Source organism: Triticum urartu, chromosome 7A (assembly GCF_056163025.1).
Source record: "Triticum urartu cultivar PI428250 chromosome 7A, HENAU_Tu73, whole genome shotgun sequence".
Lineage (NCBI taxonomy): Eukaryota > Viridiplantae > Streptophyta > Magnoliopsida > Poales > Poaceae > Triticum > Triticum urartu.
The window spans coordinates 489,969,790-489,992,901 of record NC_141879.1 but is presented as its reverse complement, the minus strand read 5'-3'; the positions used below and the strand labels follow the sequence as shown (position 1 = coordinate 489,992,901).

Here is a 23,112-nt window from a genome sequence, read left to right as displayed (position 1 = left end):
ACTTTTAGTACCGGTTCATGGCACAAACCGGTACTAAAGGGCTAACTAAAGGGGTCTGACCTATAGTCCCAGTTGGAGACACAAACCGGGACTATAAGGCAGTTTTCAAACTCTACCCCCCCCCCCCCCCCCCCCCCCGCGTGTATCGCCATTTCAGTTTTGAAAAATTCAAAAGAAAATGATAAAAACTTCAAAAAATAAAATCCTTGGAGAGGTAGTTATATTACTACATCTACTAGTTAGGAAAATTTGAAAACTTAAATTTGGACATGTTTTGCAAAAAGCGTAGGGAAAATGTAAAAACGGCTATAACTTTTGAATACGATGTCGGGAAAAAACGTATAATATATCAAAAAAATTCAGCACGAAAATCCGCATCCGATTTTCACTACCTACGGCCTGTTTGCAATTTTTTAGAATCCTCAAATTCCAAAAGGAAAAAAAGATATGCCCAAATTTCAGTTTTTTTAATTTGGTTAAATCTGGTCAAACTATAGTCAAACTACTTATTCAAAAAGTATTAATGTTACTACATAATTAGTCAAGAATATTAGTGTTTCTAAATAATTATTTCAGTTTTTTGAATTTTGGTCAAATCTGGTCAAACTTATTCAAGAAATATTAGTGTTACTAAATAATTACTGTTTTTTAGAATAATAGTTTCAAACTCGAACGGTGAAACGTGTGACCTATTGCTCAAGCTAAACTACTGAGGGTTAATAGGATTGACAGCTTACATTTGTCAGGAAAACAACAAGTGCAGACTTGGAAAGTAGGGGGAATAGAACTCCAAAGTTAAGCGTGCTCAAGCTGGGGGAGTGAGAGGATGGGTGACCGGTCGGGAAGTTAGACGATTTGGAATGAGTGATCCACAATTTGAGTAGTTAAGAGGGGTGACTAGAGACTAAATCATCAAATAATTCAGAAAATCAAAAATTGAAAAAAAAATCATTTTTTTCAAAATTTTCAAAAAAAACCTTCAGTACCGGTTGGTGTTACCAACCGATACTAAAGGTCCCCCATACCATGACACGAGCTCACGCCACGTGGTGGGCCTTTAGCACCGGTTTGTGCTGAACCGGTACTAAAGGGGGGAGGCTTTAGTACCGGTTGCAGAACCGGCACTAAAGGCCCTTACAAACCGGTGCTATTGCCTGGTTCTGCACTAGTGTTAGATGGGTTTCGTTGCTACAAGAATTTGATTTGCATATTATTGGTAGAAAGGGAGCTGAGAACCCCGTTGCAGACAACTTGTCTAGGTTAGAATGTTCTTGATGACCCACTACCTATTGATGATAGCTTTCCTGATGAACAATTAGCTGTCATAAATGCTTCTCGTACTACTCCATGGTATGCTGATTATGCTAATTACATTGTTGCTAAATTTTACCACCTAGTCTCACATACCAACAAAAGAAAAGGTTTTTCTATGATTTAAGACATTACTTGTAGGATGACCCACATCTCTATAAAGAAGGAGTAGATGGTGTTACTAGACGTTGTGTACCTGAGCATGAAAAGAAACAGATCCTACGCAAGTGTCACTCCGAGGCTTATGGAGGACACCATGCTGGAGATAGAACTGCACATAAGGTATTGCAATCCGGTTTTTATTGGCCTACTCTCTTCCAGGATGCCCATAAGTTTGTCTTATCTTGTGATGAATGTCAAAGAATTGGTAATATTAGTAGACGCCAAGAAATTCCTATTAATTATTCTCTTGTTATTGAACCATTTGATGTTTGGGGCTTTGATTATATGGGACCATTTCCTTCCTCTAATGGGTATACACATATTTTAGTTGCTGTTGATTACGTTACTAAGTGGGTAGAAGCTATTCCAACTAGTTGTGCTGATCATAACACCTCTATTAAGATACTTAAAGAAGTTATTTTTCTGAGGTTTGGAGTCCCTAGATACTTAATGACTGATGGTGGTTCACACTTTATTCATGGTGCTTTTCGTAAAATGCTTGCTAAGTATGATGTTAATCATAGAATTGCATCTCCATATCATGCATAGTCTAGTGGTCAAGTAGAACTGAGCAATAGAGAGCTTAAATTAATTTTGGAAAAGACTGTTAATAGATTTAGAAAGAATTGGTCCAAGAAACTTGATGATGCATTATGGCCCATAGAACTGCATATAAAAATCCTATGGGTATGTCTCCGTATAAAATGGTTTATGGAAAAACATGTCACTTACCTCTCGAACTATAACATAAGGCATATTGGGCCATTTAAGAGATCAATTATGATTTCAAACTTGCCGGTGAGAAGATACTATTTGACATTAGCTCACTTGATGAATGGAGAACCCAGGCTTATGAGAATGCCAAGCTGTTTAAAGAAAAGGTTAAAAGATGGCATGAGAAAAGGATACAAAACGTGAGTTTAATGTAGGTGATTATGTATTGTTATACAACTCTTGTTTAAGATTTCTTTGCAGGAAAACTCCTCTCTAAATGGAAGGTCCTTACATTATCGAGGAGGTCTATCGTTCCAGTGCCATAAAAATCAACAACTTCGAAGGCACAAATCCGAGGGTGGTGAACGGTCAAAGAATCAAACACTATATCTCAGGTAATCCTATAAATGTTGAAACTAATGTTATTGAAACCGTAACCCCGGAGGAGTATATAAGGGACACCTTCCAGAACGTTCCAGCCTCCGAAAAGGAAGAGGTATGTAGTACAGTAAGTAAACCGACTCCAAAACAGTTCTAATAGCAATTTTTATCCATTTTGGAATATTTAAGAAAATAGGAAAATAAGAAGCAGTCCGGAAAGGACACGAGGCGTCCACGAGGGTGGAGGGCTTGCCCCCTATCTCGTGGGCACCTCGTGTGCCCTCCGGACTCTGTTTTTTTGCACGGTACTTCTTTTAGTCGGTAAAAATTCATTATATAATCTCCCGAAGTTGACCACCGTACCTCGCAAATATCCCCTGTTTTTGTTTCGAGCTGTTTCTGCAGCAGATTTAGAGCAAGATGTCATCTCAAGACTCCGACGGAGAGAGCTATGTCTCACATCTCATTGCTAACCCAAAGACCTATGGGGACCTATCTCCTTGTGGTCGAACTACAGATGATGAGGAGGATGCTCATTTGAGGAGGATCAGTGATTCAAGTTTGGAGGAGGAGGATGTTCCTCTACCTCAACCTGGGGATATGCATGTGAAGTTGAAGAAGTCTAGTCTCCCTAAGAGGGCTAAACCGTCTAACAACCGATCTATTCCTTCTGGTTTTTGGCAGAAAAGAAAAGGAGATTTATGTGACAAGATCTTGAAGCTGGAATCAGAGGTCGATGATATAAAGGAGGAGATCGCTCTTCTCAATTACAATATGAAAAAGCTGAAGGCACAATTGTCATCATCATCACCATCACGTTCACCTCTGAAGAAAGAGACATAAACACATGGGTATGGGCACTCCCCTTGGCAATTGCCAAGCTTGGGGGAGGTGCCCCGGTATCGTATCACCATCACACTTTTATCTTTACCGTTTTTCTTAGTTCAATCCTTTTGGTAATATCTTGATCTAGTAGAATAAAGTTTTAGTATGATTTAGTTTTGAGTTATGCTTTATGATCCTTCTATGTAATCGAGTCCGTCAGCTGTGTATAATAAATATTGGTTTTGAGTCGAGGGCTTGATTACCTTGCTTTCATCATGAGGGAATAAAAGAAAGAATAAAAATAAATAAAGAGATAATATTTATCTTATGGAGAGTAATGACTTCACATATAAAGAGTATGATGAATAAAAGTTGTTGAGAGTTGACAAACATAGTTTTGGTCATCGTTGCAATTAATAGGAACTATAAAGAAAGAGAGGTTTTCACATATAAATATACTATCTTGGACCTCTTTTATGATTGTGAGCACTCATTAAAATATGACATGCTAAAAATTTGATGTTGGACAAGGAAGACAACGTAATGGGTTATGTTTTCTTACATCTGAAATAAATTATATTGTCATGGATCGTCCAACATGTTGAGCTTGCCTTTCCCCCCTCATGCTAGCCAAATTCTTTGCACCAAGCAGAGATACTACTTGTGTTTCCAAATATCCTTAAACCCAGTTTTGCCATGAGAGTCCACCATATCTACCTATGGATTGAGTAAGATCCTTCAAGTAAGTTGTCATTGTTGCAAGCAATAAAAATTGTTCCCTAAATATGTATGATTTATTAGTGTGGAGAAAATAAGCTTTATACGATCTTGTGATGTGGAAGAAATAAAAGCGACGGACTGCATAATAAAGGTCCATATCACAAGCGGCAATATAAAGTGACGTTCTTTTGCATTAAGATTTCGTGCATCCAACCATAAAAGCACATGACAACCTCTGCTTCCCTCCGCGAAGGGCCTATCTTTTATTTTTGTCCTATGTCTTATGCAAGAGTCATGGTGATATTCACCTTCCCTTTTTACATTTTATCCTTTGGCAAGCACTGTGTGTTGGAAAGATCCATATATATATAGCTAATTGGATGTGGGTTTTCATGAACTATTATTGTTGACATTACCCTTGAGGTAAAAGGTTGGGAGGCAAAACTATAAGCCCTATCTTTCTCTGTGTCCGATTAAAACTCCATACCCATAAGTATTGTGTGAGTGTTAGCAATTGTGAAAGACTAAATGATTGTTGAGTATGTGGACTTGCTGAAAAGCTCTTATATTGACTCTTTCTGATGTTATGATAGATTGCAATTTCTTCAATGACTGAGATTATAGTTTGTTAGTTTTCAATGAAGTTTCTGATTCATACTTGAAATTGTGAATGAATTATTAATTTAGCATAAGAAATTATATGACAATATATATATACATAAACACTATTCTGATCACGGGATCAGAATAATATTCTGATCACAACCTGAACTGCCTGAGTAATGCGCCTGAACTTCCCTCTATACAAACCTGACCTTCTGGCTATCTCAGCAACCGTGGCTTTTCTCGCGATTTTTTCTGATCATTCATGTTCTATGTGATGTAAGTGTAATGTGGACACGGTTTTTAGAATCTAAATGCTTGTTTTGATTCGTATTCTAGCACGTTGGTGGATTTTCTCTCGGGGTCATGATGAACTTGTGTCTGTTACAAGTTTAATGCATGTTGTGGATGTTGTCGAAGCTCTGGAACAATGGGGATTAGGTTTTGGTGCGAGTTTGGAGGACAAATTCTTGTTTATTTCAAACAAATTTGAAATTTCACCTGTGTTCTTCATCCGCCCGAGATGCAACCCGCGCTTCTGTTGATTCCTCGTTTTCCCTTAAAGTTTTCTGCCTGATTTGCATAGTTTAGTGAAATTCAAGGATTACTAGGCCGTCAATTTTAATCGGGAGGGTCCTTACGGTTTGATTTCTAGCGATTTGATGTCGGCACTCCCGCGGGTTTTTGCACAGGTTATTTTTGCGGTTTTGAAATTTTCCCTCTGGTCATTTCAGTTGTCGAAAGGTAGTTGCCAGATCATTTACAAGGGGGTGCGGACGTGTTGCAATCTTGTGCAGATGATTTTATGCTTCGGACGAATTTGTTTGTTCATTATTTCTAGATCATCTAATGGTCGTTGTACAAGCTGGGCTTCTGCGTTGTCATACTTGAACTTCTTCTTTTCCTTCGTTGGATCCTGTCGGGGCTGGGGCGGCTCGGGATCGGGGCAGGATCAGGTGGATCATGTGGGTCTGTCCGAGTTTCTGTGCTGGACTTCTGCGTTGTCATACCTGAACTTCTTCTTTTCTTTCGTTGCAAGATAATGCAGCAAGTCCTTTGTATCAAAAACCCTTACTAGATCTCTTTTGCAATTTTTTTGTAGCTAGTGTGTAAGTGTGGAGCTGGACCAGAGGCACATGGATCCTCTTTTCCCTTTACTCTATGTTTTGGTATAGTTTTTTGATCATCCACTATCTTCGGTAGGTTCTGGACTTCTCTTTTTTATTAATGGTTGAGCTTCTGGTTTTCCAGGTTGCATTCCACATTTGCAAGGCGAAGGTGCATGGTGCTCTATATTTTCTTTGTTTGGTTTCCTTTGTAATTTTAATTCTTCAAATGTTCTTTTTATACTTTTGTCTCGTGAGCAATCATGTGATTAGCCCAAGTATGCATGCACTTTTTCCAGATCATCTAAGGGTCGTTGTAGAGGCTGGACTTCTATGTTGTTCATATGTGAACTTCTGCTTTTCCTTCTTTGCAAACTAATAAAGGAAGTCCTCTGTATTTCTTTCTTTTTATGTTTACTTTTCATTCTTTCCATTGGTTTGAATTTTTTTGACTTAGTCCCATGAACAACCATGGAATTGGGCGACGGATATGCATATTTTTTATTTTTCTAGTATGTTTTTGTACTTATAATAGTTGTTGTTCTTCACTGAATAACTATCCTGAACTTCTGTGTGATAATCATTTTTAACATGTTAATTTGAGGTTGTTACTTTTGGATTTAAATATTTTGTAGACATTGAAATCGGCATTGCATGTATTGACAAATGCGGTAGCGCAAGGCCGAGCAGGGGGGAGGGACCCCCCTCCCCTCCACCTGCGAGGTCGAGACAGGAACGAGCCGGAGCAGGCGACGACGCGGCGTGCCGCGTCGTCGCATGCGGAGGCGAGTCCGTCACATCCGTGACCCCACTATCTATCTTAGAGTTTTTAGGGTTTAGGTTGCTTGAGGTGGGGGTGGAACTAGAATAACCGCATTGCGTCCTGTCAAATCCTAGCGCACAGCAATGCGGTAGCGTGAGGCCGAGCAGGGGGGAGGAGGGTCAGGACACCCCTCCCCTCCCCCTGCGAGGCCGAGACAGGAACGAGCTGGAGCAGGCGACGACGCGGCGTGCCGCATCGTCGCATGAGGAGGCGATTCCGTCACCTCCGTGACCCCACTATCTATCTTAGGGTTTTTAGGGTTTAGGGTGCTTGCGGTGGGGGTGGAAACAGAATAACCGCACTGTGTCCTGTCAAATCCTAGCGCACAGCAATGCAGTAGCACGAGGCCGAGCAGGGGGAAGGGGGGTCGGGACCCCCTCCCCTCCCCCTGCGAGGCCGAGACAGGAACGAGCCGGAGCAGGCGACGATGTGGCGTGCCGCGTCGTCGCATGCGGAGGTGAGTCCGTCACATCCGTGACCCCACTATCTATCTTAGGGTTTTTAGGGTTTAGGGTGCGTGTTTTAGTTAGATATGAACTTCATCTGTTTTTGTACTTAAACTTCTTCTTTTTGTTTCTTAGGGTTTATTTTATTCTTATGCCTTTACTTATTTTATTAGAGTACTTGAACTTCTGTTCTTTATTTTTTAAGCTTCTTTCTGTCGTTTTTTAGGTGCATATTTATGTATGTATTTTTCTTCCTTTGGTAGTGTATTTTCCATCTATTTTTGGTTTTAAGGATATCAGCAGTGCTGTTGTGTGATCTTATCTCATTATAATAGATGCATTCAAATGGTGCATTCATTTATCTATAGATGTATTTACTTTTTTAGCTGTTGGGGGTGTGTGTGGGGGGGGGGGGTAAAACTGTAATTTCTCCTGCCTTGCAAGTCCCACGATAGATAGGCATTAATTGACCATCTCCCTCGCCACCACCTGTCAGAAAACCCCTCTCCCCCTGTCGCTCGCTCTCTCCCCCCTCTCCGTCGCTCCGCTACCTTCGTCGCCCGCAACTCCTCCCGATATCTCTGCCCCTGTCCCCTGTCCTCGTGAGTGGAGTAACCAGCGCATGCCCCGCTCCTATTTCTCCCCCACGCCCCGCTCTCCCTCGCCCAGCCCGCTCTCTCCTACTCCGAAGAAAGGGCGGCAACTGCCTGCGCGATTGCAAGGTGCGCGTGGCATCGTGGGGAGTTGAAGAACCTCCGCGGATTCATGCGTGCGGGGGTCGTCTGGAGAGGTACAAGTGCTGCCCCACCCTAATGCTTGCTTCTAGTTTGGCCAGATCTATCGAGTCTGCCTCCTGTGTGCTCTCGCGTCCGCCTCCTACCCCCTTCTTCTGATGGTTTGGTGGTAGATTAGGTAGGGTTCTTGTGCGTGTGATGGGTGGATTGCATTCCCCCGTGGTCAGATTTTTCTATTTGATGCTTGTGTGTGCTATTTGTCCCTTCAGGCTTGTGTGGATTTCATTTCCCCTTTCTTTGATTTCAGCATTCAGATGCATGTAAGGGAGGGTGTGGTGTGATGCTAGATCTGATGTATCTAATTGTTTTAGTGTTTTTGATTTCGAAGTCTGTATTGTGTCTCTCACATGCTAGATAGTTTATGGATTCTTTTTTTGTTTGTGCTTGCCTAGATGTGCTACTGTTCATCTTTTTATACTTGTTGGTATGTTCTGGTTGTTTCATCCTAGGGTTTGATTCAGTTTCTTTTTGTATTTTGTTGTATGATTTTGTACTTGCTAACTATATGCAATCAATCCCTTGTATTTAGGAGGTTGTTCTAGTGTTTGGAGTTGCATTCATCAAGGCGGTTGTGTTGTCATGGCTTCAAAACCTTCTCCAGGTATCTTAATGTAGTTGTATCTTGTATTTTAAATGGCATTATTCTTATATATGTATGCCCATATCTTCACTTAGTATTCATGTTGGACTGCCATTCTTAATAGCGTGAACTTCTACGAAAGGTTATGTGTATGCTTTTTACCATTAGTTTGAGTTAGTAGAGTGTTGCTTACTTTTTAGTTGACGATTTGCAGGTGAAACTATGTCACCAAGTGTTGTTGGACTTCCCAAATGTTTCATATTTTTAGTGTATATCTTTGTTTTTTTGTTATCATGTTGATGGTATTGATATTTAGTTTGCCTGTGAAATACTATTTGTGGTCATGCTACATCTTTTTTATGTGCTACTTGCTTGGGTTACATAGTTGAACTTCTGGTTTTAATTATTGTTTGTTTATAATGAAATTTGGTTGAACTTCTGTTATGCACATTTTGTTTTACTACTTTGTTATATATCGTTGAACTTCTGGACATTCATGTTATATGTAGTAGCCCCTCTGGTGTAGATTGTTTTTATATTTAGTTTGTAGATTTTAGTTTGTTTGTTGTGTTTACTGCTTTGTTAGGTATTGTTGAACTTCTGGGTATTGGACATTGTTGTCAAAGTAGAAGTCCCTTTGGTGTAGGATTGCGCATTAGAACTCAGCTGCCTTTTTACTTGCATTTTTTGCAGTTGGTGATGAGTTGAATGGTTTTGAAAAATGCCTGCGATCGAGATGGAGCTTCAGAGGTTAATACTGATGCTCCAATATCTGATACGGCTAAATCACCCATGCTCCCTTTGACTGTGATTGCCGAGGTTGCTTCGAGCCTTGAGAATTTTTCAAGCATCGAGGATCTTGCTTCTGCAGCTCTTGCTTCACCTAGTATGTGAAACCCCATTTCTTTTTATTTTAAAGTCTTGAGCCATGTTTCTTTAGCTTGTTCATGTGGGTTGTTTTTGTTTTTGTTCCTGACTTTTTTTATTTTTTGCTTCGATTTTTTGTGTTCTTTGCAGATGTGTCCACAGAGAAGGAAGCTGTGAACACCATCAACGATGTTTTATCTAAGTTGGGTTTATCAGAAACCCCTGTTGCTGCTGAGGAGGGGGCTCCGTCAGTCAAAGGTTGTGCTTCCGTTCCGGATCCTTTGTGCTCTCTTCAGATCTCAGAGACGCAGTCGCAGTCTGTTGATGGCACTGAACCTGTGACGCAACCCGAGGATGTGCCTCTTCAGCTTCTCCTGGAGGACCAACGTAAGAGGAAGAAGCAAGAAGATTTTGACAAGAAGAGGGTGGCCCGCCTTGAGAAAGGTTCTGATGTTCCTGGATCTGTTCATGCGGCTGAGCTCACTATTGAGGAAGACGTGCCGTGTGGCAGTGATGGCACGGTTGTCCCTGTTAAGAAGAAAATCAAGAAGACCGCTGCAAGGAAGCTAGTAGTTGGTGAAGTTACTCTTTGGAGGAGCCCATGTGTTTCAAGGCCTGCAGAAGTTGTTGAAGATGAAGGGCTAGGCCTTGGTGGTACGCCATGCCGTAGTCCTCGTGTGCTTGCCACTGCCGCACCTACACCTTCTCCGCTTGGTGATGGTGCATCTGGTAAGGGGAAGAAATGCGGCGTGAAGCGCAAGGTTCCACCTGCAAAGGTCAGCAAGGGTGTGAAGAAGCATTCTCATGTTAATCCAAAGGACAAGGACGATGCTGATTTCAATGTTGATGATGAGGACGACGACGATGATGATGCTACCGCTAATCAGGTATGAATATCTCGTGTTTACTGTTTTTAGAGCATTTTGTCGCTATTGCTATAGTTTTTGTGTTTTTAGCACTGCCTTGGCGTACATAGCCGACCTTCTGCTCCATATAGATGAATAAATTAGCCAATGTGCTTTGCTTTTATGGTATTACTGCCTTTGTGTACATAGTTGGACTTCTGGGTATATACATGAAGAAATGAGCTTAACTTGTTGATATACATGTTTGATTACTGCCTTAGTGTACATGGTTGAACTTCTGCTTTTTAAATTTCCAACATTTTTGAAAGCATGTTAACTTGTGGCCATACAATGGTTGTACTGCCTATGTAGACATAGTTGGACTTCTGAGATACATGTTTGATTACTGCCTTGGTATACATGGTTGAACTTCTGCTTTGTAAATTTCCAACAATTTGAAAGCATGTTAACTTGTGATCATACATGGTTGTACTACCTATGTAGACATAGTTGGACTTCTGAGATGTAGTACGTATGTAGGCATTAGTGGAATTTTGGTGAAGCTTGTGTGTCTCATTGTTCTGCCTTTTTCCTTATCAATGTATTTTTTTAGTATTAGCTTGTGGAGCGGCCTAAGATGAGGAAGAGAGGAGGCAAAGCGCCTAAAGAAGGTGGCCAAGGAGGAGGTGAGGCGAAACATTTTAACAAGACGGTTCGATGCTCACTAGGAGAGGTCAAGACGTGTGCGAAAATGCTACAACATAGGCACAAGACGAGGGTTATCAAGGCTGGTTTTGGTTGTGTGTTTGACTTGAAGGTTGATTCCAACATTTCTCATCGTTTGATCGGCAACATCTACATGAGGATTGACCCTTCAACCATGATTTTGGACATGGGTGAGGCAAACAAGGTTCTACGTATTACAAGTGATGCTATTCACCATCTCTTTGTGTTCCCTCAAGGTAATCGTACCCCCCTAGGCCCTCGAATGATGGTTTCTATGATGTTGTTATGAGGTTGAAGGGAAAGCTTGGGTATGCTAGGAGTGACGACATCAAGACAAAGGATTTGCGGAATATCCTCGCTGAACTTGTGAAGGATGAGGCGAAGGATGATCTTGCTCCGCAGGTGTTTTACCTTATTGTTTTCATGAAGGTGGTTATCCCTGGAACATCTACACAAGTGTCCAGGGAGGCAGCAATGGCCGAGAACCTTGTGTTTGAGGATATGGCAGACATGGATTACTGCTAGTTGGTTGTTGATGATATTCAGAGTGCTGTTGTTAGGTATCAGTAAGGTACTAGCAGAGGAAAAGCTCTCACAGGCTGTGCCATCCCGCCGCTTCTTATGTATCTGGACTGCCTTATCATTGATAGGACTCCTAATATTGACTTGAGGACCCCTCGCATCAATTTCATGGACCAGGCCAAGCTTCTTGAGCTTGATGCGGCTGACTTGGTCACGAAGGGTGATGATGACCCAGACAACTGGGTATTTAGGAGACTGTGTGTGAGTGTTTCTATGCATTAGTCTTTCCTATGTAGTTTAACTTGAACTTCTGGTATTGTCTTGTATATTTTTGTTCCCATGTTCCTTCATTTGTTTTCTGATGCATTGACTTTTGTTTTTGTATGTAGTGGAAGACACAGGCTGAGGTTGTGTTCTTTAGGGTTATTGAACGTCCTGTTTTAACTATGCCTTGTTCTGCCGGCCTAGGGAGTGGAACTTCTGCAAGATTTGAATTCTCCGGGGATGTTAATACCGGTGCCCCCTGTAGATCCAGGAGGTTCTTCTGCCCGTGTGAGTGCTGCAGGTGGCGTTTCTTTCGAGAATTTGTATGAAGCTACCAATGTTTCGCTGGTTAGGATTGACATTCTTCTTGAAACTGTTTTTGGGGAGTTGGCTCGTGTTCCTTCAACTGCTGAGCGTCTTAGTCGCGTTGATGGGATTCTTCCTCCCGGACACAGATTTGATGCTGAGTCTTCGAAGGAGGTCTTATCTATTGAAGCTAGATTTCTTGAAGAGCTTCGTCAGAGCACTTCCCACCTCCGTACTAGCATTGGGTTGTTCAAGGAAATGCAGGATGCTCATTGCAAGCCTTTTGAAGATGAGGCAAGTGTTGTTGTGAGACAGATTCAAAGGCAGGATTCTGTTCGTTCGGGTCGTGAAGGAGGCCACGTGGAGCATACCAAAGAGGTTTGTTTATGTTGGCTTTTGATATTTCTTTGCACTAATGTTCAATGTTAGCTTTCAGTTATTATTGTTTGTAGTCATAGGCGACCGTTATTGATTTCATGTGACGTAAACTGTTTCTTTTTAGCACTAGTGTTGCTAGGTGACCTTCTCTGTTTATAGAACCTGAACTTCAAGTGCTACAGCACCTGAACTTCCATGACTTCGATGACTGGCCCTTTTTGTTCCCTTTTGTATCTTAGAGTAGTTTGATATCTGACCTACTATGTTTACTGTACTTGGACTTCCATTATGTGTCAGTTGTGATAGCTGACCTTCTCTGGTTATGCAATGTGAACTTCTACTGATTAGGTATTTGTTTTCTACATGATTTTTTTTTGTAGGCTATTGATGATGATGCTAGGGTTGAGGAGGATGTTTTACCTGCGCATGAAGCTTCTCCTGTGCATGAGACTGCCCCTGTGCATGAACCTGCTCCCGCTAGTGGCGTAATAGTTGGTGAGGTTCATGGCAGTGAAAATAAGGTACCATTTTTCTCGTCCATTTGTCTTGTTGCCCCTGAGACGGACTTGCTGCCCCTGTGCATGAGGTTCAGTCAGCCCTTTGTAATGACTTTCTGTTTATTTTTGCAACAGAATGATGATGTTAGTGTTCCTCCAGAGAAGGTTGCAGACAAGTCTGTCTCAGGCACCGGCTGCTCTGACGGGGTGGACCTGACTGAACCTCAGTCGTCCATTGGCGCTGATGTTTCTGATGCTGAGCAAGGCAAGACAACTGGAGACATCATTTTGGAGAAAGATCCTGTTGAGTCTGCTGTTGAAACTGGTGGTACTGCTGCAACAAGCCCGGAGAAGTCTCCTGTAGCAGAGCCATCAGTTGATGTTGATGCTGTACATGAACAACCAAATTTTTTTCTTGTTTCAGATTCTCCAGTTTCTCCAGCTGCTGCTGGTGTCCTTCCCGATGACGCTGCAACGTCTATTGGAGACGGCAATGAAGAGACCAAAAGCGATAGCTATGAAGAGGAGGTTGATCATTCCAGTGCTGCCACTGGTCTAGGCAAGGATCCATGAAGAGAGGAGCATGCTTCTCTCTTCTTTCCCCATCCCCTTCCCTTTTGTTGTTTGGTTTAGTCCATGATATCCCCTGTGAACTGCCTGTGTGGTCTAAGTTGAACTTCTGGTTTTGTTGTTTGTCGTGTGGGTTGTAAAGAATGTTAAGTGAACCTGTTTTATATGTGGGTGAAGATGTGTAATGCATGGGTTGTGATGTCTATGATACTGTGGTTTTATCTTTTCTGATGTAGCAGCTGAGATGTGCTTATGTTTTGAATGTTTGTGCTTGAATGTTGGTCTTAATTGAAACTGTCGTGAATCTATGTGCTTGAGTGTTGCTCTTAATTGCTATTTCTTTTTGGTGAGCAGATAGCGACCTTGCTGTCGTCCGAAAGAAGGTTGATGACTTTTATTACAGTGTAACTAGGCTTAAGAATAATCGTTCCAAGAGGTGAGTGCAGCTGGTCAATATTTACATCATTCATGAACCCCCTGTGAATTGGCTGTGGTTTCATACCTGAACTTCTCTACTATATGTACCTGAACTTCTTATTTTACTTCTCTAGTGCTGAACTTCTAGCCTCTTTTGTACTGTACTGCCTGTTCTGATATAGCTGAACTTCTGTGCTAACATGTGTTATGAACTTTCCGAGTTCCTGTTGCTGAACTTGTTTTACTTTCTATTTGCTTGTTTTAGATCAACGATTATGTTCCAAAACAAGGAGTGTGAAGCTTTTGTTGAAGATGTTGCAATATCTTTTGGTCCTCGTGGAATGCTTCGATCTAATGCGGCTCAGTGTGCACTCTACTGTCTACGTGCGAAGTACCAGGGATCGGATAAACTCATCCTGCCGTATTGGGTTTGTGTAAGTCAACCATATAGTGATTTCTTTTTTGTTTTGTTCCTTACCATTTTAGTTAAAACTTGTTTGTCTCATTTTTGTATTTTTCATATGTTGGTGTTGTCTGCATTATTTTAGGACAAGATTTTTAGAGGTCAATTTGATTCCCGTGTGAGGAAGTACTTCATGGCGAGTGGTCCAGATAGCATGGATGCACATGATTCGGTATGTTCTTTGCCTCTGTATTAGTTTTGCAGTGCGATCCATTGTGTTAATATTTGTTTTATTTTTTCTTTGTGCCATTTGATATTAATTCTCTGTTTTTAATGATTCGTGTGTTTATGATGCTTCAGGTTGTTTTCCCCACTTTTGAACCGCCTAAGATTCCTGCTTCCATGGGTGGTGTTGGTCATTGGGTTTCGATATTTCTTGACCTGAAGAATTCAAGGTTCTAGCTTCTCGACTCCTATTATGGACCAGACGATGAATGTGCGGTACGCCTGTTTCGGCGGATGACCGACAACATCAAGAGGCTTTGGAAGGATGCCAACAACGATAGGGAGACACCCTTCAGTCCTCTTACCATCGACCATTTCGCTCTGGATTAGATTGATGTGCCCCAGCAGCAAAACAAGTATGAGTTCCACTTTTTCTCTCTATCAGATATGTTTAACTGTAGTTGTACTTAAGCTGCGATGTGTTTTATTCGTTGGCTTTCTTTTTCTGTTCTAATACTATTCTTTTACTGCATTCGATGTCAGTATTGACTGCAGATTCTTCATGCTTACGAATGTTAATTCATATCATGACGGGGTTCTTGCAAATTATTCCCATGAGAATATCATGGATATCAGGAAGACGTGGTTGTACTCAATCGCTTCTTCTAACCTGTTTGAGAAAGACTTCCAAGCTCTGTTTGGCTACTACACATCTAAGTATTAGAACTTGGACTGCTTACCTGCACTGCATCTTTTATTCTACCTGAACTTCATATTTTTCTCTGAACTTGGACTTTTGCTTGAGATCTGGCTGGCAGCTGGTTTCAGAAGGAGAGGAGCATTTTCTTTTTACATGAACTTCATTTCTATCTTTTTTTATTTTGCTTGTGTGTTTTGTTTCAGTAATTTCTTTCCTTCCATTGCTTACTTGGACATGAGCATTTTCTTTACTAATTGAACTTCAGAGATGATGCCTTTCTATGGTTTTGTTAGCTGTAGTTGAATGATTTCCAGTTCATCGGTTTATCTTGAATTGTGCCTTTGGTTGTGCTCGAACTTCATTTAGTTTTTTACTACAGCTAATTTTTTAGGTCAGCTTGAGTAGTAACCATGTCATCTTTATTAGTTGGACCGCACATTTTGGTGTTCCTGAACTTCAGTTGTATTTACTGGTGATGTTTTCTCTTCCTTTTTCTTTGATAGTGGATCCGTTAGACTTGTGCGATTACCACTACTCATTCCTTGGGTCACATGAATACCAGCCTAGGGAGGAATCGATGAGTACAACTCTGATAGAAGATGATAGACCTCGAACCCTTATTCCTTCCAAGTTGGGGAAGTAGGTTGGTGGTATTCATGGTACTCCAAAAGAAACCTTGCTCCAGGAAGGTTGGTGCAGTCGAAGTAGCTGAAGCAGAAGTTATTTCGTCTAATGATGATTTTGAGAAGATTGCTTACCCGAAGAATGTTAAATGTGCCACTAGTACTGTTGCTGGTAGAGGTGGGAAGAATGCTGTCATCACCAGGAGGAAACCGACAGTTGAGTCTGGCAATATTACTTCCTCCAAGAGAGCATCAAGATTGCCTTTGAAGTGGCGTTCTCCTGTCGCTCCCCTAGAAAAATACAGTTACCCTCATCTATCCGAGGCCCGAAAGTTGAAACAGTATGTGCTCAGTGAAGAGGGTTTGGAGAAGTATTCTGAGTGAGTTTTCTTCTTAACTTTGTTGCTGCCAGAGATGCTACTCTGTGTCTGAACTTCTATTGTTATAGTATGTGGACTTCTGTTCATTTTCTCCCTTGCCTTGGAGTTATAGTGTCTGAACTTCTGTTGTTATATTGTCTGAACTGTCGTTGTTGTAGTATCTGAACTTCTGTTTTATGTCTCCTCTTGCCTTTTGAGTTATACATCTGGACTTCTCTTTGTTGTTGTATCTGAACTTCTAATATTTTTTTACCATCCTTTTGTATTATGCAGGACAAGCTACTGCATGTTTACCATCCCTGCAAATGTGATTGACCTCACAGGACGTGTCCTTTATACTCTTTTTGGTGAAGGGAAGCAGATGGATGGAGACATAATGGATTATCTCATAAATTTGTGGAAGGATAATCCGGAGACCTCTGAGATATACACTAGTGCTGAGAGGGTTGTTCTTAGTCCCTACTTCATACAGGTTTTAGTTATTTGCACCCTTATCTCCTTTTTGCCTTGGTTTTGTTGTAGTGGCATTTGGGAGGTGTTTTAATTGTGTTTTTGTGAATGCACAGTACTGCCTGGAGTATGATTTCTACGCTGCAACAGTTCCAAAGTTTGATGCAAAAAAATCTGCTGGTCTCCTCCCAATGTTTGTTCGCAAGGAAGAAGACCTTCTTAATGCAAAGCTAGTTAGGTTTTCATAACTCTTGCTTTTTTTTAATTTCATGTGCATCCTTTTGCTGAGTTTGTCAAGAAGTTTTTGTTCACGCCGGTTCTTCAGTACATATGCTTTATAGTTTGTGTTCACCGGTCTTTTCATTCTTGGCAGGCTTTCTTGATACTATTCAAGCCAATTGGCACAATGGCGCACTACAGTGTGTATGTGGTGAATAGATATCGTGGGAGCATTGACATCCTTGATTCACTTTCTTATGCTAATATGGAAACATCGCGGACGAGTTTCCACGGGGCTTGCCAAAATATCGTGAGTGTTTCTTAGCCTGAACCTTCTTTCACATTCTCTTGTTTGACACGAAGTTTATTATGCCTTGTGTTGACAAAATATGTTGTTGTCTCTGTTTTTGGTAATACTGCTTGAACTGACTATGATTTGGAAGTTGAACTTCTGCCATTTTGTTTAGCTGGATCTTATGCAAGTGTCTCTTTTTATGTACCTGAACTTAACTATTTTGGTTAACATGTTTTTGACTTCATCTTATTTTGTTATTTCTGGCAGATCAAGAGATTTGTTGGGTTGCTCGAGGAGGTGTACGGCAAGGATGCGTACAAAGCGAGCAAGCAGCCTAACTGAGTGACTACTGCAAAGAGGCCGACTTTTATCGATGTTTCGAAGCAGAAGAATAATGATTGTGGTTTCTTTGCCGTGAAGTTCTGCGCTTCATTTGATGGCGATGAGATTGTTGAAGATTTTGGTGATGTGGAAGTATGTTCCATCCTTGTTCTTGTATGATCATCCTTTCATTTTTCTTATGTGTTTTTGCTGAGACGCTCCTGCTTTGGTTTTAGTTATCCGTTACTAAACCATCGTTTCATTTTCTTTGTTTGCAGGTTGCTACAGAATACTGGAAGGCTGAGTTCATGCACACTCTGATGTTTAGCGAGAAGAATGAAGTCATTCGTTCAGAGCTCCCCAAAGAGATCCAGTCCTTTGGCCCGTGAATTCGAAGCATTAGTTTCATTGTAGATTTGATTTCGTACAGATTTGTAGGTTTGATAATGATTGGAACAATCCCATAAAGATTTGGTTGTAAGAATGTTTTAGTGATTTGTGTATCTATAGGTGCAGCACTATTACTTATGATATTGTGAACAAATGTATTTGGTGTGAAGAATGATTTGGCTTTGTGAATTTCAATGTACTGCATCGTTTTCAGTATCCGTGTGTTGCATGTTTTTGCCCCAACAGATGTACCTGAACTTCTCCCTTGGTTATGGCTGAACTGCTTGATTTTTTTGTGTTGTTTATTTTTTGCGCCCCAACATATGATCGTTGACTTGAACTTCTGCTTTGAGATGTGGCTGGGCTGCTGGTTTCAGATGGATAGGATATTCTGTGTTGTGTAATGTATTGGTAATTTTCAACCCAACCAATATGTATGCTTTTGCATAGAATCTATATTTGTTTTTTTTTTGTGTTTTTCAAGTGCGAATGTATTTCAGCTGTAACTTTGTGCAAAAATATTCTTGACGTTTCTTTATCTTTTGTCGGCATTGTACATGAACTTCTGCACGTATCCAAGCAGAACTTCACATTTGAACGTGTTGTCTTACGCTTGCTAACCTTAGTTTATGCAGTGAAACTTCATTTTTAAGTATATTTTTTTCCTACATCGATTTTATATACCAGAACTTCTTCTGTAAGCTGACCTGAACTTCAAAACTGTATGATTATTTGCTGGTTGCTCTTTTATGGAATACAACACCAACACCTCCTGCCATAATATACCAGGACTTCTGCAGTAATCTTACTTGAACTTCACAGTGTATGTTTTTCATTTTTGTTCTTGCTTGCACTTTCATGCAAGCAGCACCAGCACAACACTTCCTCTCATAACATACCAGAACTTCCACTATAATCTTACTTGAACTTCATAGTGTATTTTTTTCATTTTTGTTCTTGCTTGCACTTTCATGCAAGCATCACTAGCACAACACTTCCTCTCATAACATACCAGGACTTCTCCAGTAATATTACTTGAACTTCAAAGTGTATATTTACCAGGACTTCTAGTGTATAATTTCTTTGAAAGTTCAACAATAAAAGGGCATGACATAATATTCTGCACATTGACATGCCATAAGTTTGCATTTTGTTAATTGACCTATTCTAACTGTTCATCAGCCTTGTGCTCCTCCTAGGCTTTGGTGGTAGAGGTTTTTGCTTGACATGTACCTCTTCCTCTTCATTGTCCTCTTCCTCTTCTTCTTCATCGTCGTCTTCCTCTTCCTCTTTATCGTCGTCTTCCTCTTCCTCTTCGTCATCCTCTTCCTCTTCGTCTTCCTCTTCTTCAATGGTGTTTTCATCTTCGTCTTCCTCTTCATCTTCCACCACTTTCTTGTTGATGGCTCTAGGTTTTGCTTTATGTTTCTTCTCTGTCTTTTTGCTTGTCTTTTTAGCATCTGCGCGTTTCGGGCATGTTCTTGCATTATGTGGTTCATACTCCTTGCATATGCTACAAAGTCTGCTGCTTGCTTTCTTTGGGTGTGGTCCCTTCTTTTGTTCCATAACTTTGGGCTGCTGTTTTTGAGATTTGGGTTGCTTGACCTCCTCAGCATTGTTTCTTTCCAAGAGTGTTGGACAGGTCGGTTTGTTGTGTCCCGCAACCTGGTTGTACACACTACATTTCCTGTGTCCAAGTGGCACTCCGTTCTCATCGAGCATGACGACTCTTCCTGTAGGTGGTGCCTTTATTTGAGATCTCTTGTCACTTTTCTTTGCTGCAGTAATTTTCTTCCTACCCTTTGTTTCAGAATACAGCGGCAGTTTCATCGTCTCTTGTTGTTGCTGCTCCATTGATTGGCCATCACCCTGCTTGCATTGGTTGGCTTCAGCGGCGACATTGAGCATTTTAGCTGCATAATAATGAAGGTCATCTTCAATTTCAGCGTCCTCTTCAGCCATCCTTTCGTCAGCATCCACTTGATTTGATGAATGTATTGCATCAAGCTCTTCCACGAGCCTCTTGAGAACATAGTAGGCTCTGTCATATTGCTGGTCACATCTCATCGCTTTCTTGTTAACCATCAAATTCAGCTGCAGCAAGATGTCTTGCTTCGATAGCCTTGAGTTGCCATCCGATGTGGTTGTGTTGTAGTCCCTTGTATCAAAGGTTGGTTGTGATTTTGCAGTCTTCGTGTACCGTTTGAGGATATACTTGTTTGGAAATTTGTCAGGCTTGAGGTAGTCCAGTATGTTCATGATGTGAAGGCAGAACAGGCCTGCATTTTTGTGATGAATGCAGAATACATAGTTTGTGAGCCAGCAATGAGTTTCATAAATTTTGATATGATACTACTAGTCTAGCTATTTAATGAGTTTGTTTTTTTGGCTCACCTCTGTGTGTCCAGAGCTTGCATTCACACTCGTATATTTCATTCTCCGTGTCAGCTACAACCTGGAATTCATGCTTTGACCAGGAAAATCTTTCTTCATCATCATGCCCATGCTTGTTGTGGTAGTACACAAGGTACTTAGTGGGCTCTGCTATACGCTTTGCGCGAAATAGCATGGATTTTCTCATCCTATTCCTCATCTCGGTGTACACGGCTCTCGTGTACTTGATAGACATGTCTTCCTCGTAGCCGTAAGTTGTTTTTGTCACAGGATTGGTCTGCACATGTGATAAGTAAGATATTAGTCAAAGCAGAGTCATGTGTTTCATTTTTTAAATTCAAAGTACACATGTTGAAGGTAAACAGAACATGATTGGGGTGTTTTTTTGTCATCGTACCATGCTGGTCATTGTTTGCTCGTTCTCCTTCTGCATCCGAGTTTGTGTGCAAGCATTGACCCGCCTAGCAAACTTGTGTAGGTTCTGGGTCCCCTTGACAAACCCTTTCTTGAGTACGTGGTTCATGCTCTCGCTTCGTTGTGTGGAAGTCATTCTAGCACAGAAAATGTTCTTGTAATATGCTGAAATCCACATCTTCCTATCACTCCAGAGCTGCATCATCATCTGGTCGTTCTCCAGGTTGTACTTGTGCACGAGTTCAGCCCAGGCATCTTCAAACTCCGTTGGCATCAGCGGCCAGTTTAATATAGATGTGAACTCCTCTTTGAATGTTTTATACTTTTTGTACAGCAATGCGAGGTATTCCCTGTACTTCTTCATGATGTGCCAATGGCATAGCTTGTGGACGGTGTTTGGAAATGATTGTGGTATAGCTTTCGCCATCGATGGGCACTAGTCTGCATGAATTAAAAGAAATGAAACTTGATTCTTTTTTGCACTGATGGTGAACTTATGTTGTACAAGTACTTGAACTTCACATCTAGCAGTATGGATATCTAAGAATGTCACATGTATTTTTCCTTACAACAGTGTTGCTGAACTTCTGTGGTACCAGTGCTTGAACTTCACAGTTAGTAGTAGGACTAACTAGTAGTGTCACATTCGAAAAATTTCTTAAAGCAATGTTGTTGAACTTCTGTGGTGGCACTTCTTGAACTTCACATAAATAACTATGTTTTTTTGAACATGCTACATATATTTATCTTATAGCTTTGTCCTTGAACTTCTATGATTCATGTATTTGAACTTCACATTCATAACTAATTTTTTTGGAACTCACCTGTTAGAATGCAAGTTGGGTGCTTGTTGTTCATGCACCGTACAAATGTATCAAACAGCCACTTGAATGAGTTTGCATCTTCGTCTCTAATAAGGGCAACAGCAAATATCGTTGACTTCAAGTGATGGTTTGTTCCAACAAACACTCCTAGAGGCATATGAAATCTGTTGGTCTTGTATGTTGGGTCAAATGTTACGCAATCGCCAAAGTCTTGATGGGCTCCTCGACAGCTTGCATTGGACCAGAAAATGTTTTTATTTGACTTGTCCTTATCTACTTGTATATAATAGAAAAACTAATCATTTATTGCCTTCATGTCTTTGAAGAATGAAATAAGTTTCAGCACATCATCCAAATCATCTTTCCTTGCATTCATGGCTTTCCTGCAAATTACAGGTAAACATGCATTTGTTATTTTTGTTAGCAAAGGGTTGTGACCTAGGATGCTATGTACATTGCAGTAGGTGGATGTTTGAATACTTACTGGTTTAGTAGGTCTCGTCCGATCATGCTTAGGAAGTAGCTTCCATCTTCATTTTCAGATAGCATGGACATGATTGTTGTGTGCTTGACATCATGGTACTGCAGGAGCTTTACGTACTCCAAAATAGTGGGGTCATAATTCTTGTGTGAGTGCAAGAATACCAGCATGTCATCAGTTTGCATGAGTTGGTGATTATGATTGTACTCAATGTCCACTACCACGCATGTGCTATCCTCCTGCACCTTCACCCTCATTCTTGCATTGCAGCCTGTCCTCTGCGATGTTTTGTTTCGCTTCCTGTTAGCCTCTGAAACAGAAGCTGTGTATATCCCTTGGAATGCGCAAACAAAATACTTGTGGTTGTCATCCCCCCCGTCTTTCTGATTCCAAAACCAGCGTGTCTGGCGTATCTATTATAAAATTCCCTTGCTTTCTCTACATATTTGAATCGCATCTTTAGTCTTGGTATTAGATAATCCGGTAGATCCGGCATCTGCAGAAAAAGAAAAAAAATCCAAACAGCATGTTAAAATGCAGTTTTATGAACTTGTTATCTTGGAGGGAGCAGAAAATTTGCAGATAATACAAGATGCGTATATAAATATTTTTTGTTTCACTTACGTGCGTGTATGATCGCAACTCCGCCGGTGTCTGCTACTATCCCTCTGGGATGGGGCATGGCGGAGTAATCATAGCAGGATGCAGCAGTGGATCACGAGGAGGAAGGAGGGCTTAAGATGGCCTCTCTATTGTTTGTGTCCTTTTTGCTTGAGGTGGTTGTGGAGGCATTGCGATCCTGGTCTTGGTTTGCTCTTTTGTTTTGTGAAGCAATCCATCTACCTTATGCCCCGTACAATTCCGACTTGTAGCAGCAGCAGCAGGATCCAACGGTGGTAGTGTGCAGAGCACTCTCCTCCATGTGTGTGTTGTTGTTGGATTTGTCCTGGGATCCGGTTTAGTTGCTTAGCTTTGCCATTGATGAGGCACACCAGGATAACCTCCAGAGTCACACGCAGGACTTGAGCTAACGCCCTCTGATACGTCTCCAACGTATCTATAATTTTTGATTGCTCCATGCTATATCATCTACTGATTTGGACATTATTGGGCTTTATTATTCACTTTTATATTAT

At 41.0% G+C, this 23,112-nt stretch overlaps 1 protein-coding gene across 1 annotated transcript; it reads right to left on the bottom strand.

The window, feature by feature from the left end:
* Positions 1–18,398: 18,398 nt before the first annotated feature.
* LOC147960095 (protein FAR1-RELATED SEQUENCE 5-like) lies at positions 18,399–21,098 on the bottom strand. Its single transcript, XM_087533136.1, has 4 exons — positions 20,655–21,098; positions 20,258–20,534; positions 19,529–20,142; positions 18,399–18,428 (listed from the first exon to the last, which is right to left on the bottom strand). Exons 1-4 carry the CDS (start codon positions 21,096–21,098, stop codon positions 18,399–18,401), a joined length of 1,365 nt encoding a protein of 454 aa, XP_087389262.1.
* Between the last annotated feature and the right edge of the window lie 2,014 nt (positions 21,099–23,112).